Consider the following 14,680-nt stretch of genomic DNA (forward strand, 5'->3'; position numbering starts at 1 on the left):
CAATTTACACAAATTTTGATACGTTATTAAAAGATATTTTATATAGATATGCATTTATGTACAGTTTTATTTACATACATTCATAGGATGTGATATAAACCAGTCAATAGGTGATAGTTCATTTATATTAATTTCTACAGGACAAAAGGAATGCATTTGCTTTAGCTAGACCTGCTGTTCTTGCACAGCGCAGGCTCCTGCTCTGCCTAGCACTAGAATTGCAGTTTCCTATTTCCATTTTGCCAACAAAAAGACAAACAGATGCCATCTACAAATGGAAAGGAAATGCAACATCCATTATAAAATTGTTCCTAATTACTGAATTCTATTTTTTTCTAAAGCTTCTTACAATCGCCAGAGTTCAAAAGGAAAAACAAAACAAGAAGAAACACAAACAAATCACTTGCCTGCTACCATCTGATTATTTGTTTAAATTCCCTTCTTAGCCAGCTACCACACAAATTTGTTTCTTTTGGCTACTGTTCTCACCCATTTGCCCACCCCAGCTGCATGGAGCTCTGACATGGCTGTTGGTAAAGAGAGGATTAGCACTGAAGATCACCCTTGGACAGAAGATCTCATGGTGCTGTCCCACCAGGCCATGATGCCTCCCACCCTCCCCTGGGTAGAGGTACATCCTACAGGACCCGGCCGGCCAGCGGACGAACGGAGACTTAGCTCCAGCCAGTGAGGTGCTGACTCGCAGTGGATGCTTGGGATGCCCGGTGCTCACCAGGACCGCCGGGCACCTCCGGGGCTGGTGCTCTGGCTTCTCCCCCAAGATCACACAAGAGGGCAGGAGCAGAGACAGGAACAGAGCTCAGCCATTCTCATGAACGGCTTCCTGCTGCTTTACGTGCTAGACAACAGCTCTTCTGCTAAAGACAGTGGATGCTGCAAACCAGAGTCAAAGGAAAGCAGCGTTTCCTTTGACACATGAGCATCCTTTCACCCCCATGGCAGCACAGGACAGGAGAAGCATGCACACAGTACACGCTCAGCCACACCAAAAGGCTCCGCTCCAAGCCATTTCATCCAGCCTGAGCTTCTGAGTTTGCTTGGGATATGCCTTTGCTTAAACATATATATATATACACACGTATGTATGAATATATATACATAAATATTTATATATAGCCCTGGCCAAGGAAAAGGTAAATGTGAGCTGGAGAAATCAGAGAGGCGTGGAGGCGCATTCCAGCACTCTCCATGCCTTGCCTCCCCCTGTCCCCAACTCCCACTGTTCCTCCTCCTATGGCCAGCCCCTACAAATCCTTGGCTCAGGCGACCCAAAAACAAAGGAGTTGTTTTCATTTCAAAAGGAATTTGCTGTTTCCAAACTGGACAAATAGAGCAGCTTAATAAAAACTCACAATGAATGGCCTGTACATGAGCAAAGCCCTCAGGAATGCCAGGGCTATAATTAACTAGCAGCAAGCAACTCTTACATTTTCCTGTGCAGCAGAAAACAGCTAAAAATAAAACACTGTAATTTCCAAAAGAAGCAGCAGCAAAGGAGGGAAAGATAGAAGGAAAGGAAAATAACATCCTTAAAAAAAAAAAAAAAAAAAGACAAAAAGGAAGAAGCACCCCCCTCCCCGACCCAAAAAGAACTTCATTTTCAAATCATCTTTAAAGGACACGGGACACTCAGACATGGTGGTATCAAGTAACAGCGTTGACTGTTCTGTGGAGACAAATAAATTATCACTAGAAATATAGTGAGCAAAGTGCTGTCATCAGCTGTTGTAGTATGGCTGGGAGGGAAGGGGAAAGCAGGACCAATCAGTTCACAGAGCGGACGGAGCGGTTGCTTCGTGGGAACCGATGCACCTTGACGTGTTTGGACAAGTGGTCACTTCGAGCAAACTTCTTCTCGCAGACGGGACACTGATAGGGTTTCACCCCCGAGTGGGAACGCCTGTGCCGGGATAGCTCATCTGACCTGGAGAACCTGCAAGAGAAGAGAAGCCTTTTCATATAAATGGTTTTTTACATTGCTAAGTATCTCACAGCGGGGAAAAAAGGTCCCCTCAGGCCACTGGGAGACTCTGCTTGCAGCAAAGCCCGAACACGCGAACTGAAAGGGACACACAACAGGGCTGGTCTGGTCCCAACCAGCAGTCGGCAGCAGTGATGGAAACATGCAATTATCAACCTCATCCCATGTCAACTCTGGACTCAGAGCAATGCATGGAGGCAACATTTGTACCAGCCTTGCCCTAAACCAAATAACATGGGTACAGCTCAAGAAAAACAGCGCTGCTCTTAATCCCTCTGCCAGTCCCCTTCCAAGCCTGTCCCACAGCCTGTCCCACAACCTCCCTCCTGCAAATCCAAGCACGGACCCTTCTCAAGCAGAGATAGCAACCAACATCCCGCAGGTGAGGTCTGCTCCAAGCTCCCACTGACACGAGCACAATGGACATCCAGTAATTGCACCTAGTTTGAGATGGACCCCAGATGACAGCCAGACACAGCTACCCAGAAGCTACATGGCTTATCAGATCCAGCTGAAAAATTGGCTTTTGCACATGCTCCTGCAGGCTAAATAAAGAGTCATTAACATCTCAGTATCAGAGATGCTCAACATCGTAACAGCTAAAATCCAGGTGGGCCCCAATGGCCATTAGCAGTTACTTCATGGGAAAATTGAAATCAAGACAGAACCTTTAATTACCAAAATTGTCTCCCAGAGTCATTTTAATTTTAGGGATTTCCCACCTTCCATCTCCACAGAAAAATCCCCAAATAGCCACTGTGAATCCCGCAGGCTTTACTGAACTCAAATCAGCTAATCCTTTGGTCTTAACAGCAGAGCTGGCTCTACTTCCATCTTGGACATGACTGGGAGCCACAGGGTTAATTAATAATGTCACACTAAAACAGCCCTGTCCAGATGGGTACAAAAAATTTGCTGCCTGACAAAGGGCACTTAAGTGTTTTGTTGCCAGAGCAGTAACAAAGAGCAGCACAGAAAGAGAGATTGCAAGAAATGGTATCAGCTGTTTATTTACAATAAATAAATGAAGTCATGGGCACTAGCTGAATAAATGGGGGAAAGAACATGTAGAAAGATGTGCCCTTCTGGAGCAAAATATCACATCACCAACAGAGTGAATATGCTATTTTTATGAAAGGGGGAAAACAGGACTGCTGGGCTGCTATGAATAAGTCCTTCATGGAAGAAAAATAAGGTTCCACATAAAGGTTTTAATTAGCTCTGATCTCCCACCGCCAGTTGAGGAACCAGGTGCAGGTACTGGGAAAGCTGGGAATGGTTTCTTTAGTTCCCGCAGCTCTTCAGTCCAGTGATGCTATCCAGAGAGTGTTCAGCCCAGCACAAAGCAGACACAGACACTTGCTGTGGGTGAGGTATGGTGTGGCCACATCTCTCCCAGTGTCATTTCTAAGGGAGATTCCTTCACCTTCCTTTTCTCCCTCTCCTTGCTTTGGTATCCTCACGGTGAAAGAGTTGAATTCACCATTAAGAGCAAAAGACAGATGCCCTAATGGAGCCATGAACCTGTGCCTTGTTTGGGACGCATCTTCTTCATAAAGGCTACAACAGAGGTTTCTCTTCACCCCTAGTACTTGCACGTTTGCTTTCTCTAGCACCCCTGCTCTTTCCAGCCATGGCTTCCCAAAACCACAGTCTGGACCTGGGAGCAGCAGGGCCAGGGATTTCTCCCGAGTCCTTAGCAGTGAGCTAGTCCCAGTGCCGCATCCCTGGAGGGATGCTCTTGTAGAGCTATGAATGACCGGGACTAAGCATCTTTCCGGACAGGGCAGGATGTTGCCTATGCAGACTGCCTCAGCGGGACTCAGTGCTGCACAAGGAATGGACCTGTTGCCAGTGGTGGCAACCACGTCCAGGGAGAACAGGGAGCTGAGAGGGAAAAGCGCCTTTGCAAAGACCCGTCCTCTTATATACAGGCTTATCACCCAAAGGAGTAAAACCAGATGTGGCTGGGTTGCCTTGTCCCATGTCCCTGGCCATTAAGGTGACCATCTGCAGCAGAAGTGCAGTAGCACATGGCTAATCCTGCACAAGAGCTCTGCAAGTGCATTTTGATGGGAATTGCATGGATGGTGAGGGAAAAAGAGGTGCATGTCAGGAATGAGCAGCTCCGCTCATACCCTGGGAGCTTGGATGAGTTCATCCGATAAAAATACACTCTGCCTCATAATGATGTCCTTAGCTGAAGAGGCAGGAATGTTGCAATACTGTTCCCCAGCAGTCACGGAAAGATCAACTTACCGAGCCCACAGAAATAAACCTCAAGCTGTCGGTGTGTTTACAAAAAAACAACGCAAAGGTTAGGACAAGGAAGCTGGGAGGATCTGGTGGCCTGGCTCTGCAGTGAAATGATATTTGCAGCATGTTCTGGCACCAAGATCACCCCAAGAAAACTGCAAATAATCCCCAGTTGAATGCCAAAACCAACTAGAAAAAAAGGTACCCCCAAGGAACACCTCACTATTCCAAGTCATCTCCATTTCCAGAAGAATTCCTCCTTCAAAAGAAAGGTGGGGGGATCTGGGCAATCCCACAGCAACTAGAAGAGTTTCCTTCATCCTTCTATCTGGTGGAACCCCAAAGGACCTGTAACTACATCTCCCTTGAAGACAAATCCTAGAGCTCCCTGATGTGTAGGACATGTCCTGTGTCTCCTGGCCATACATTGCTATGCGGCTCCAAGAGCAAGAAAGGTCAACAGCTTCAGCCTCCACGGTCCCTACCATGGCCACCAGCCATTGGGACTGACTCAGGCTGTGCGTCTCCTCCACAGAAGAGGGGAATCTCTAGATTCATCCTGCCCATCCCCAAAGCACCGCTACGGTAAGCCAGCACACCTCCTGCGCACCTGCAAACCGCTTTGTGTGGCACCAGCAAAAAAGTCCAATGAGAGACGCCTGTCCTGACCTGTCCTACATGTGGTCCTCCCCATGCTCACCCGCTCCCATACACGCTCCCGGCCACACGCATTACACACCTTTAAACCCTCCCTACCAAACCAGGCAAAGCTTGTACTGCATGCTGTCACCTGCGGAGCCGGCTGCAGGGAAGCGCCTCCAGCCCGCCGATGTGGCAGGGCATTTAAACGCCATTGCCTAATCCCCCAGGCCTTACAACAACGGCAGCTTTGTACGCTGCTGCGCCAGCGGAGAGAAAGCGAGAGCTTCTCCTGCTCCACGCCATAACACGGCTGCTGGGGACTGGCCCACGCTGCAGCGTAGCTTTTTGGTCAGGGCTGTCTGAGGAGCAGCACTAACCAGAGGCTGCCATGTGCCAAAGGTATAAACTGGCATGGCACGGATCAGTGCGCCGACCAGTACAGCGGGGTATCGAACGCAACGGGTTACCGGCCACTTACGAACGCCTCTCTGCAGCCTGCCGAAAACAGCTCTTGCCCTGTGCCAAGGAAGCAAGCAGGGTTCAGCCTCCTCCAGGGAGGTGCTTGGGGCTCTCCCACTGTCCTAGGGGTTAGCAAAAGGGGTTGCTGTGTGCACACCCCTACCTCGGGGCGTTTAAGCATGCAACTTCACCCTGGCAGGGCTGCCCAAAAAGCTGGGAAAGCTTTAACCCCTCCTCCCCCCCCCAGCTCAGCTACTTTGTGCTAGGCAACACTTTGTTTTGTTTTTGAAATTGCTATCTTCAGTGAGGTCAGATCTTAAGTGTCTTTGGTGAAAAAATAAATACACAAGCACAAGAATGCAGGGAAAGGAGGGGGAAAGCAGAGCCCAGCAGTGTTTTAGTGCTTAAATTCATTTGAGATGATATAAAACTGGGAGCAAACAGAGAGTCCAGATGCATTTGACTTAAGTCATGTGAGATCACAGCTCTCATTGAACTTCTGGAAAAGGTAAACATGCTTTATTGATGAAAGGGGACTGAGCAATTCAGTGCTCAATTGATGTGGGAGCAGCGGGTAGGGGATGCGCAGGAATCTCAGGCGGGTGCTAAGGATTGCTGTGAGCACAGGAAGCAGCTCCCCAAGTGCTGCCTCTCCTGCTGGCTATAAGCCTCCCCGCTCTGAGCAGAGCCCTTCCAAAGTTGGGGTTGTTGGGGATAGGGGTACCAGCATGGGCTGTGAAATGCAACAAGACAAAGAGCAACAGGGAGTTTGAAAAGCCCTTTCAGCAGCTGTTCATGGACAAGACACACATTCCTTGTAGCTAAGGTGATTCATTTCTCATCCCTGTTGGGCTCCTCATCTTTAAAAAGTTGTGGCTGGCTGAGAGTGAAAGTTCAGGGCGCTCCCATTGCAGGACCTGCACTTCTCTTGGCCCACCTTACACCTGCATCCTGCTTTTGATCCACACCTTTCACTGTAACGCTGGGAGAAGGCAGGCACCCCAGTGTAAATTCAATCTCCATCCCTTACCACTTAATATTTTTCCTAAATGTTCCCCTTGGTTTTGCAGCCCAGGAAACACCAGCTCTGTAGTAAGACAGAGCTGGAAAAGGTCACCTACAGGCAACACTTCAGGCTCCTGATGTTGAGCCACGAAAGTCACTGGGAGCGTTGGTATAAATCTTGTCGTGGATCAGACAAACCCTCACGTGCCGCATGCATTTGTCGCAAAAATGAGAGTTTTGCTCACATCCCAGCGCAAGGAGAGCCAACATGACACCCACAGGCACGTTCACAGGCAGGAGGTACATCTGCTGCCTGCGCGCACGTACTCTGGCAACCAAGTAAGAAGGAGCGAGTGCCTCTACTGCAGGTCAGGAGCAAACCAGCCCGTAGCTTATGGGACCAATCAGCTGAATAACATGGCTTCAATTTCAGTGCATCCTGAGCAGCAAGCCACCGAGCCTGGTTCATGAAGAGTGCCACCAGTACAAAAGGAAAGAAAATCACCACCAATTTGTAGAGCCACCATAAACTGAAACGGGAAAGAAAATCACCAAAGAAATTAATTGCATTGATCTCCTCAGTCCTTCCGAGAGGCAAACTTCAAACTGGTCCAGTTGGGGAGCAGAGGATTCAGCCCCATTCTGACCTTTTCCCTCAAACCAATCCAGCCATCTCTAACTGCTGCGTGTCTCACATAGTTGCATTTTTACACAACCCTCTCCTGTTACTTTTTACCTCGTCTGTTCCCCATGATCACAACCCATTTCCTCATTAGACATTGCTCGCTGAAGCTGTGCAGGATATTCTTTGAAAGAAATCCTGTTTAATTTAATACAAGGGAGTTAAGATTTTGTTTTCTCCTATCATTATTTGTGGTGCTGTATATTAACACTTGCCAGCAGGCAGGCTAGTAATACAGCTAATTGGAAAGAGGGAGGAAGGCTTCCATCAAAGTTTCTTAAAATAAGAAGTTAATTTTTTTAACAAAGTTTTAGTGTTTCAACTAGTATTAAAAATTAAAAAAAAAAAAATTCAAGAGATACCCTCTGCAAAACATTTTGCTCAATCAAAGCCGCAATCTTTCATTCAAGCAATGCTTAACTCCACCTCAGCCTTCTGGTTATGTTGTTACATCTGACAGCTTTTTGCAACTTTGAGTGGCACCCACGCATTTTTCTGAATCAACACAGAGAATAAAATGCAGAGCATGCCAGAGTGTCACTGCCAGCACTTCCAGAAAGAGTGGGATGGAATGCATTTTCTACACAACTGCACAGAATACTGCTCTTAACCACACTTGCTTATCACAGCCCTTCAGTGATCCCGTTTAGCCCCATGCAGTCGGAGCCACACACAGCCACGCACAGTGATTCTGTCCTAAACCATTCAGTTCACTTACAGCCCTCAGCTGGTACCAGCTGAGCAGCTGGTGTGTTGCAACCAGACCAATGTGAACGCAAGGTATTGCCTGCAGTAACGAGCTTATCTGACCCCCTCTTGGAATGAAATACAAATTACGACGGACTACTTTTATTTTTTTAAGACACTTAAACAGCTGGTGCCAGCAGGTGATGCTCTGCTATTTAGTTTATCAAAGCCCCTGGATCACCTAACAGGAAGAAAAAGGTCTTAATTCTCAAACCAACCGAACAAGTTTTGGGAACAAAACCCATTTATAAATCAGAGTGCAAACCTACTTGCTCGGCAAGTCAGGTCAAGTGAGCAAAAAGGGGAAGGGGGATAGGACAGTGCTGCACCTCCAATACTAACCTCCATCCACAACCCGGCCACGTGCATGCAAAAGGCTTTTCTCCTGTATGCCTCCTCAGGTGGGCTTTCAAATGGCTGCTTTTCGTGTACATCTTGGTACAACCAGGAAAAGAACATTTGTGCATTTTAATGAGTTCTGCTGCAGGGTTCTTTTGAAATTTCTGACCCATGATGATTCCAGTCTGACCCTGGATCATGCCTCCTGGCCCAATTGGCTTGGCGGCGATGGGGACAGGAGCAATGCGGACAAATTTAGAGGACAAGTTCAAATTGGATGACTGAACTATCTGAGGCACAAGGGCAAATGTCTGTCCTTGGATGTTGACTAGGAGCTGTGCAATTTTAATGTTCTCTTGTGCTGGTCCTTGGGAACTGGGGCTCGTGTTGGACTCCTGTTTGATCTGTACAGGCTGAATTTGGAGCATAACCGGTATCCCATTCTCCAAGGACATTCCTCCATTTGAAGCTTGGCCACCTTCCGTTGAGCTGCTCAACTGTTCATTTTTACTCTCTTTTAAACTAGTGCTGGGTAACATATGGTCTTTTTGCTGTAGCGAAGCAACAGAAACTTGACTGCAAGCTCTCAAGTCCTTGGTCTCACTTTTAGGTCTTTCTTTGAGCTCCAGCTCCATGTTCTCCTCCAGAAATTCCTCAATTTCCTCAAGCGTGGGCTGAAATGGTCCTGAGTCTTCCATATCCACAGCAAATTCAGGCAACCTAAAGTACTCCTCTTTCACTATCGGCTGAAGTCTCCTTTTGTCCCACCATGATGCAGCGGTGTTCCCCAAAGATGCCTGGGACAATAAGTAGTCTAAGATACTGTCCTGACTTTCCGCACTGGACGTGCTTCCATAGCTGGAGCTGAGAACCTGGGAGTCAGGGCTGGAACAAGAACAAAAGCTGGACGAGTCGCTATCATCTTCTGACAGGGGAGAGGGCAGCATTTGGTAGGACCTCACCCCTGCTGTCATGTCCCCAAAGTATCCAAGAGAAGATCTTGTAGATGAAAAGGATTCATCAGTAGGCAGCAAGTGATCCACCATTCCTGGGCGATCTCTTATGGATATCCCAACAGCATATACCAGGCGGCAAAAGTTCAGGTGAGAGCCTGAGTGTAGGAAAACAAAACAGCAACAGTCAGAAGTTGGTTTAATCGTTTATCTCCATGAACTAAAGCTTGTAAAGCCCTCTAGCTTACAGGAAAGTCCAAAGCATCCAGTCTCACTGAGTACACATGCTGCTACATGCTTTGATATGTCTGTACTACCCCCTAAGGACTGTCAGGGCCAAAGCATTTTGCAGGATTGCACCACGTATTTGCAAAAGAATTCTTTCAGAAATCATTTCCCAACTGTGTGCACTCTAGATTTACAGCTCCCTTCCAGAATATTACTGGCAAGAGAAAATAAATTATGGGCTTTCACTTAGCAGTGAAACCTGGAGCCAAAGAAGGGAATGGGGAGAAAAAATAAAGTGTTGAAATTTTTACCACCCAAAAAACCAAATAGAAAAAGAAGTTTATTGCTAGTGGCCATAAAATGCAAATCCTTTCCTTATCTTGTAGCTTCCACCAACCTTATTTTTAACTTCCTCAGTTCCACAAATATAGGCTAATCAGCATAATGCAAGGATCAATCTGTCAGGAGCCAAAAATATTTACTGTGCTTCAGCATTTACTAGGCGGATTTTCCCCTCCAGATGTAATGAATCAGTGTGCCAACGTCATCATCACCTGCACTGCCCTTAATAAGGCTGGCACTGCACTGAGCTAATTACCATGTCCTGGCAAGCCAGCTGGTGGCTGGTTTCACCTCAGCACTCCATACTCCTCTCTCTCTGCGTACGGAGGTCGAGGTGGTCTGAACCTCGTGCCAGTTGGTAAACTGGGAGGGCTCATATGGACCCCCGGCATCCCAATCCGCCATGACCCATGGTGGGCAGCCACGCTCCCAGTCTCCCCTCCCATGTCAAGGCGGCAAGCGGGCAGCATCCTGCAAGCCCCTACTCACGTGAGCCATAACCCTGCTGCAACCCCACGGAGGCACAAGGGCAAAATCCATCCTTCCTAGCGCAGCGCACCGCAACGCTTGCCAACAGTGGTGACCGTCCTGCACTTTTCCAGTTAAGCAAAGCAAACTTCCTAGAAAGGTTTCTGGGGAGGGGAAGGCAGGAGGGGCATCTGCGTATTTGGGTTCCCCCCTGCCCAGACGAAAAAAATAAATTGCTTACGGACAGAGACTATGCCTCTTAGAGAGCAAACGCAGAGACCTCCGGACGGAGCGAACGCTGGCCCTCAATCATTCGCTCAAGGTGACTGATTGAAAACAGAGCTGTACATGTGCATAATAAAACAACTCTTTCTGTGGAAGGTATGTGGACTGCAGAGATAGAAGTCATTTGATCAGCCTATGAGGTTTTGTGTGTGTGTGAATTAGGAGGCATGTGACCCAGCGTGAAGGAAATGCCAGTCAATCTTGTTACACGCTGTCATTTTCCACAGGCTCTGCCGCTGCGCTTTGGACGCTTTGCCATGAATAGTCAATAGCTCCCAGTTTTGTGCAGGGAAGGGGATGGTTGTTACTGCTCTTGCAGAGCATCCTTGCTGCCTGATCTCCAGAATTTACCCTGTCTTTGCTTTCTCTGGAGAAAAATCAAAAGGCGTCTATGTGCTCAGCGCTGCAGTGAACACAGAGCAAGATGTTTTACACAACACCCTTAAAGAGCTCCATCCCATTGGCAGCATCTATTAATATTTCACAGGAAACGAGGAGGGGGAAAAACCATATTTCTTAAAGATACAGCTTCCTCCTTCATACACACATGGAGGAAGTAGGGGCAGGTTGAAAGAAAGACTTAAAAGTAAGATTGCACATTTTCCTGGTATGCATGGCCTGTCAGTCAGCTATGCCTCTGAACTGATAATGAAATACCCACATGCGCCGAACACGAGGAAGTTCAAACAGAGGTTAGTGGCTCTGTTTTGTGACCTTAGCCTATAATCATTTCTTATAGTAAAAGTGAAGAGTCAGAAGAGCTGAACTATTGCTAACACACAGGACTTTTTTTTTTTTTAAATCTCTGTGTTGACAGAAAGTTCCTCCAGCAGAAGTCCCAGAGCTGAGCTATTCCCAGTTTTGAAACGGAAAACACAATCTGCTTCTGAGAAGTTTGTACTGGCTTTCAGTAAGAATTCACCCAAGCAGCTTGTTTCTATTTTGCACCAAAAGCTGGTGACTGCCTTGTGAAATGTGGGGCAGAAAAGAGGACTTGCCCTCAGATGGTTTCTGATCCTCCCTCCTATGTCTGCATTGTTGCAGCTCGAACTTCTGAATAATGGTGCTGTGAGGAAAATCTGGACTGCAACGTGGTTTTTTTCTAAGAAAAGCTGGCATGCTCTGTGCATACAGGGGAAGAGCGTGCACCAAAAGCAGTTGGTAAAGTTGAACTTTTTTTTTTTTTAAAAGGGTTTCCTTTAAATGCCTGAGAGAATAAGAAGCCACATATCAAAATATCCTTATATTTCACTGGGAATAGAACTACACCTTAATTTGAATAAGGGCTGAAAAGAAGGGAAAAAAAACCCAACAAACTCCTAGCAACTGCTGTGAGCAACATCCCACAGCAGAAAATAGCCAGCACATTTATTTACCCATCTCTTTTGACAAGGAGCAATGTCACTTGGTGTAACCAGAGTAATTTTAAGAAGAGAGGGGACTGTCAGAGGCAAATAGATCCAGGCACATTACAGGCCAGATCTGCTTTCTGTGCACTCTCAAAACTTGCAGAGCAGCCAAGAAGATTTTGGGGAATGCCTGGAATGCAGGATCGGGCCCAGGCTATATTTTATCCTAAAGGCCAGACTAACAACCAAAAGGCTTTCATCCCTACTTTGCCTGAAGACACAGCCAAAATGAGAACATTAAAAAACAAAAAAAGGCAGGGCTACACAAGCTATGAAAACTAATGATGCTGTTTACATAAAGCAATTTCATCTCTAGGAGCCCTGAAAACACGTTGGAAATGTAAGCACCTATAGAGGGACCTCAGTGCCTGAGCCACTGAAACCCAGCCGCTTCTGGAGTGAAATACAGCAGCTGTTCAACAGCACACGGCAGCACGACGATCTCCAACTTTTAAGAGTTCCCTGGGTTGTTATGATGTCCTTTCTGCCAAAAACATGTTGTTCTGTTTAAAACCTGTCCATCTAATTGCCAGCTAAAAAAAAAAAAAAAAAAAGGACCAAAAAAAAAAATGCTCAGAATCCAGAGAAGGAACATTCTGAGTCAGAGTAACATTAAAATGTTAAGTCCTGGGAACTTGCTGAAACACGGGAACATATTTCCCAGCCTGTCATTTCTGGACAGTCAGTCCAGCGCAACTGATAGCCTGGCAGCATATGGGCTCAGATACACTGACAGTCATTTCCTATGTGGACTGCTACAGCTTTTTCTAGTTTAGGACTAATCTCTTTAGGGTTTTCTCTTGTTCCCTAGAAGATTTTAAATCTGTTCAGGCTGACTCCTGCTCCACAGACGGAGCCATAAACCAGACAGTGAACCAGGCCCAGCGTTTAGAAGAAATTAAAATAGAAATGCGGGGGGGGGGGGGGGGTTGGAAACCTAAAAAAAAAAAAGCAGCCAGAAGGAAACCCGTTTGCTCTCATCCCTTCTGCAAGGTGGCTGCCGCTGCTCCCCGGACACAGGGGGGAAGAGGGGGGCATTGTTTAGGATCTCCCCAGGTTTTTTTTTTCCCCCCCCCCCCCCAACCCCACTGTCTCTGGGAAGCTGCAGAAACGTTCCTAAAGCCTTATTTTCTGGAAACTCCCCCCCCTCCACCCCCAAACTTTGCCTTCCTCAAGACGAAGTGCTTTATCTGCGGCGGGTGCTGGCGGCAGCGCACCCCCCCCCCCCCGAGTGCACCCCCCGAGCGCACCCCCGGGCTGACCGGCGGCCAACGCTGCCCCGAAATAACGCGTGGGCAGTGAAAGCGGGCCGGGGGGGGCAATTCCCACCGCAGCACAAGCACAGCCGGGTTTCCACGGCTGCAAAGCATTTGCTTGTTGTTGGGGGGGGGGGGGGGGCGGGGGTGAGTGCTGTTGTTTGGGGGGGGTTAATTATTTTTATTGTTTTCCTGCTCCCTCCATCCCTTTTCGGGAGGCTTTGGGGGCGCGGGCTCCCCCCTCCCGTGGTCTCCTGGTCGCGATGACCGGGAGTAACCCACCCCCCCCGCCTGTCACGCCATGGCACGATACAGCTCCAGCCTGAAAATAGCCCCCCACTCCTGGCCGCAGCCCGGCACCCCCCTGCTGCACCGCCGGGGGGGGGGGATGTAGCCTTGCACCCCCCGTGACGGGGCAGCAGCGGCACAAACAGCACCGGCCCCCCCCGGCCACCGGTGCTGCGGCGGCGGGGTGCAGGGGCACCGCCGGCGGGACGCGCACCCGCGCACACCCCGCGCAAACCCCGCGCACACCCTTACCTGAACTCCTCTGCAAGCCGGGGAGAGGGTCAAAATGCCAAGAACGAGCAGAAGAACGCAAAAGCAACAATGAAAATAATAATAATTAAAAAAAAAAAAACCAACCCACAAAAAGAAGAAGAAAAAGCAAAAAATAATTCTCGAAATAAAACCCCAACAGGGATGCAAAATTTAAAAAAAAAAAAGGCAACAAGAGAACGCAGGAGACCCCAGGGCAACCAGCAGCAGCCCCGGCGGCGAGCAGGGGAGCGCGGAGCGGCGGCAGCGGGCGCAGCTCCCCCGGGAGGCGGCTGCGCGGCTGCGGGCGGCCCCGCTCCGTAGTACTATATCCCCGCACCGGACGGGCGCCCGGCGGCGGCGGGGGAGGCCGGGGAGAGGCTCGACCGCGTCCGCCGCCCCCATTGGCCCCGCCGCGGCGGGGGCCGGGCCCACACCGGCCTCAATGGGAGCCGCGGCACCGCCCGGCCCGGCCCGGCCCCCGGGGCGGGGCCCGGGGGGGCAGCGCATGGGCGAGCCCCCGAGGCGTGCGGGGGCCCGCGGCGTGCGAGGCCCTGGCCCGGGGCGAGTGGCTGGAAGGGTGCGAGTCCCCGGAGGGTGCGAGCCCCCGGGCACGAACAGGCTCCTGGCGGGGTGCGAGCCCCCAGACATGAACAGGCCCCTGGAGGGGTGCGAGCCCCCGGACACGAACAGGCTCCTGGAGGGGTGCGAGCCCCCAGACATGAACAGGCCCCTGGAGGGGTGCGAGCCCCTGGGGGGTGCGAGCCCCCGGACACGAACAGGCTCCTGGAGGGGTGCGAGCCCCTGGAGGGGTGCAAGCCCCCGGACACGAACAGGCTCCTGGAGGGTGCAAGCCCCCAGACACAAACAGGCTCCTGGAGGGTGCGAGCCCCCAGACATGAACAGGCTCCTGGAGGGGTGCGAGCCCCCGGACACAAACAGGCTCCTGGAGGGTGCGAGCCCCCAGACACAAACAGGCTCCTGGAGGGTGCGAGCCCCCAGACATGAACAGGCTCCTGGAGGGGTGCGAGCCCCCGGACACGAACAGGCTCCTGGAGGGTGCGAGCCCC

The 14,680-nt window shown here is 49.6% G+C and overlaps 1 protein-coding gene across 2 annotated transcripts; it reads right to left on the reverse strand.

Moving 5' to 3' along the window:
- Positions 1–1,785: 1,785 nt before the first annotated feature.
- On the reverse strand, positions 1,786–11,511 carry KLF15 (KLF transcription factor 15). 2 transcript variants are annotated; one of them, XM_009491027.2, is made up of 3 exons: positions 11,331–11,511; positions 8,136–9,243; positions 1,786–1,954 (listed from the first exon to the last, which is right to left on the reverse strand). In XM_009491027.2, exons 2-3 carry the CDS (start codon positions 9,176–9,178, stop codon positions 1,786–1,788), a joined length of 1,212 nt encoding a protein of 403 aa, XP_009489302.1. In that variant the 5' UTR covers positions 9,179–9,243; positions 11,331–11,511. The 2 variants fall into 2 exon arrangements, with proteins under 2 accessions (XP_009489302.1, XP_075570641.1); XM_075714526.1 differs by lacking the exon at positions 11,331–11,511 and adding an exon at positions 9,625–9,670.
- Between the last annotated feature and the right edge of the window lie 3,169 nt (positions 11,512–14,680).

This window comes from Pelecanus crispus, chromosome 7 (genome assembly GCF_030463565.1).
Source record: "Pelecanus crispus isolate bPelCri1 chromosome 7, bPelCri1.pri, whole genome shotgun sequence".
NCBI classification, from domain to species: domain Eukaryota; kingdom Metazoa; phylum Chordata; class Aves; order Pelecaniformes; family Pelecanidae; genus Pelecanus; species Pelecanus crispus.

Bases quoted from the DNA above. Each gene is read 5' to 3' on its own strand.
- KLF15 (XM_075714526.1), bottom strand. From the start codon at position 9,670: ATGGCCACTAGCAATAAACTTCTTTTTCTATTTGGTTTTTTGGGTG. The intron at 9,244-9,624 runs GTAAAAATTTCA...TCCTACACTCAG, and splicing joins TCTATTTGGTTTTTTGGGTG to GCTCTCACCTGAACTTTTGC. The intron at 1,955-8,135 runs GTTAGTATTGGA...CTTCTCTTGCAG, and splicing joins TGGCCGGGTTGTGGATGGAG to GTTCTCCAGGTCAGATGAGC.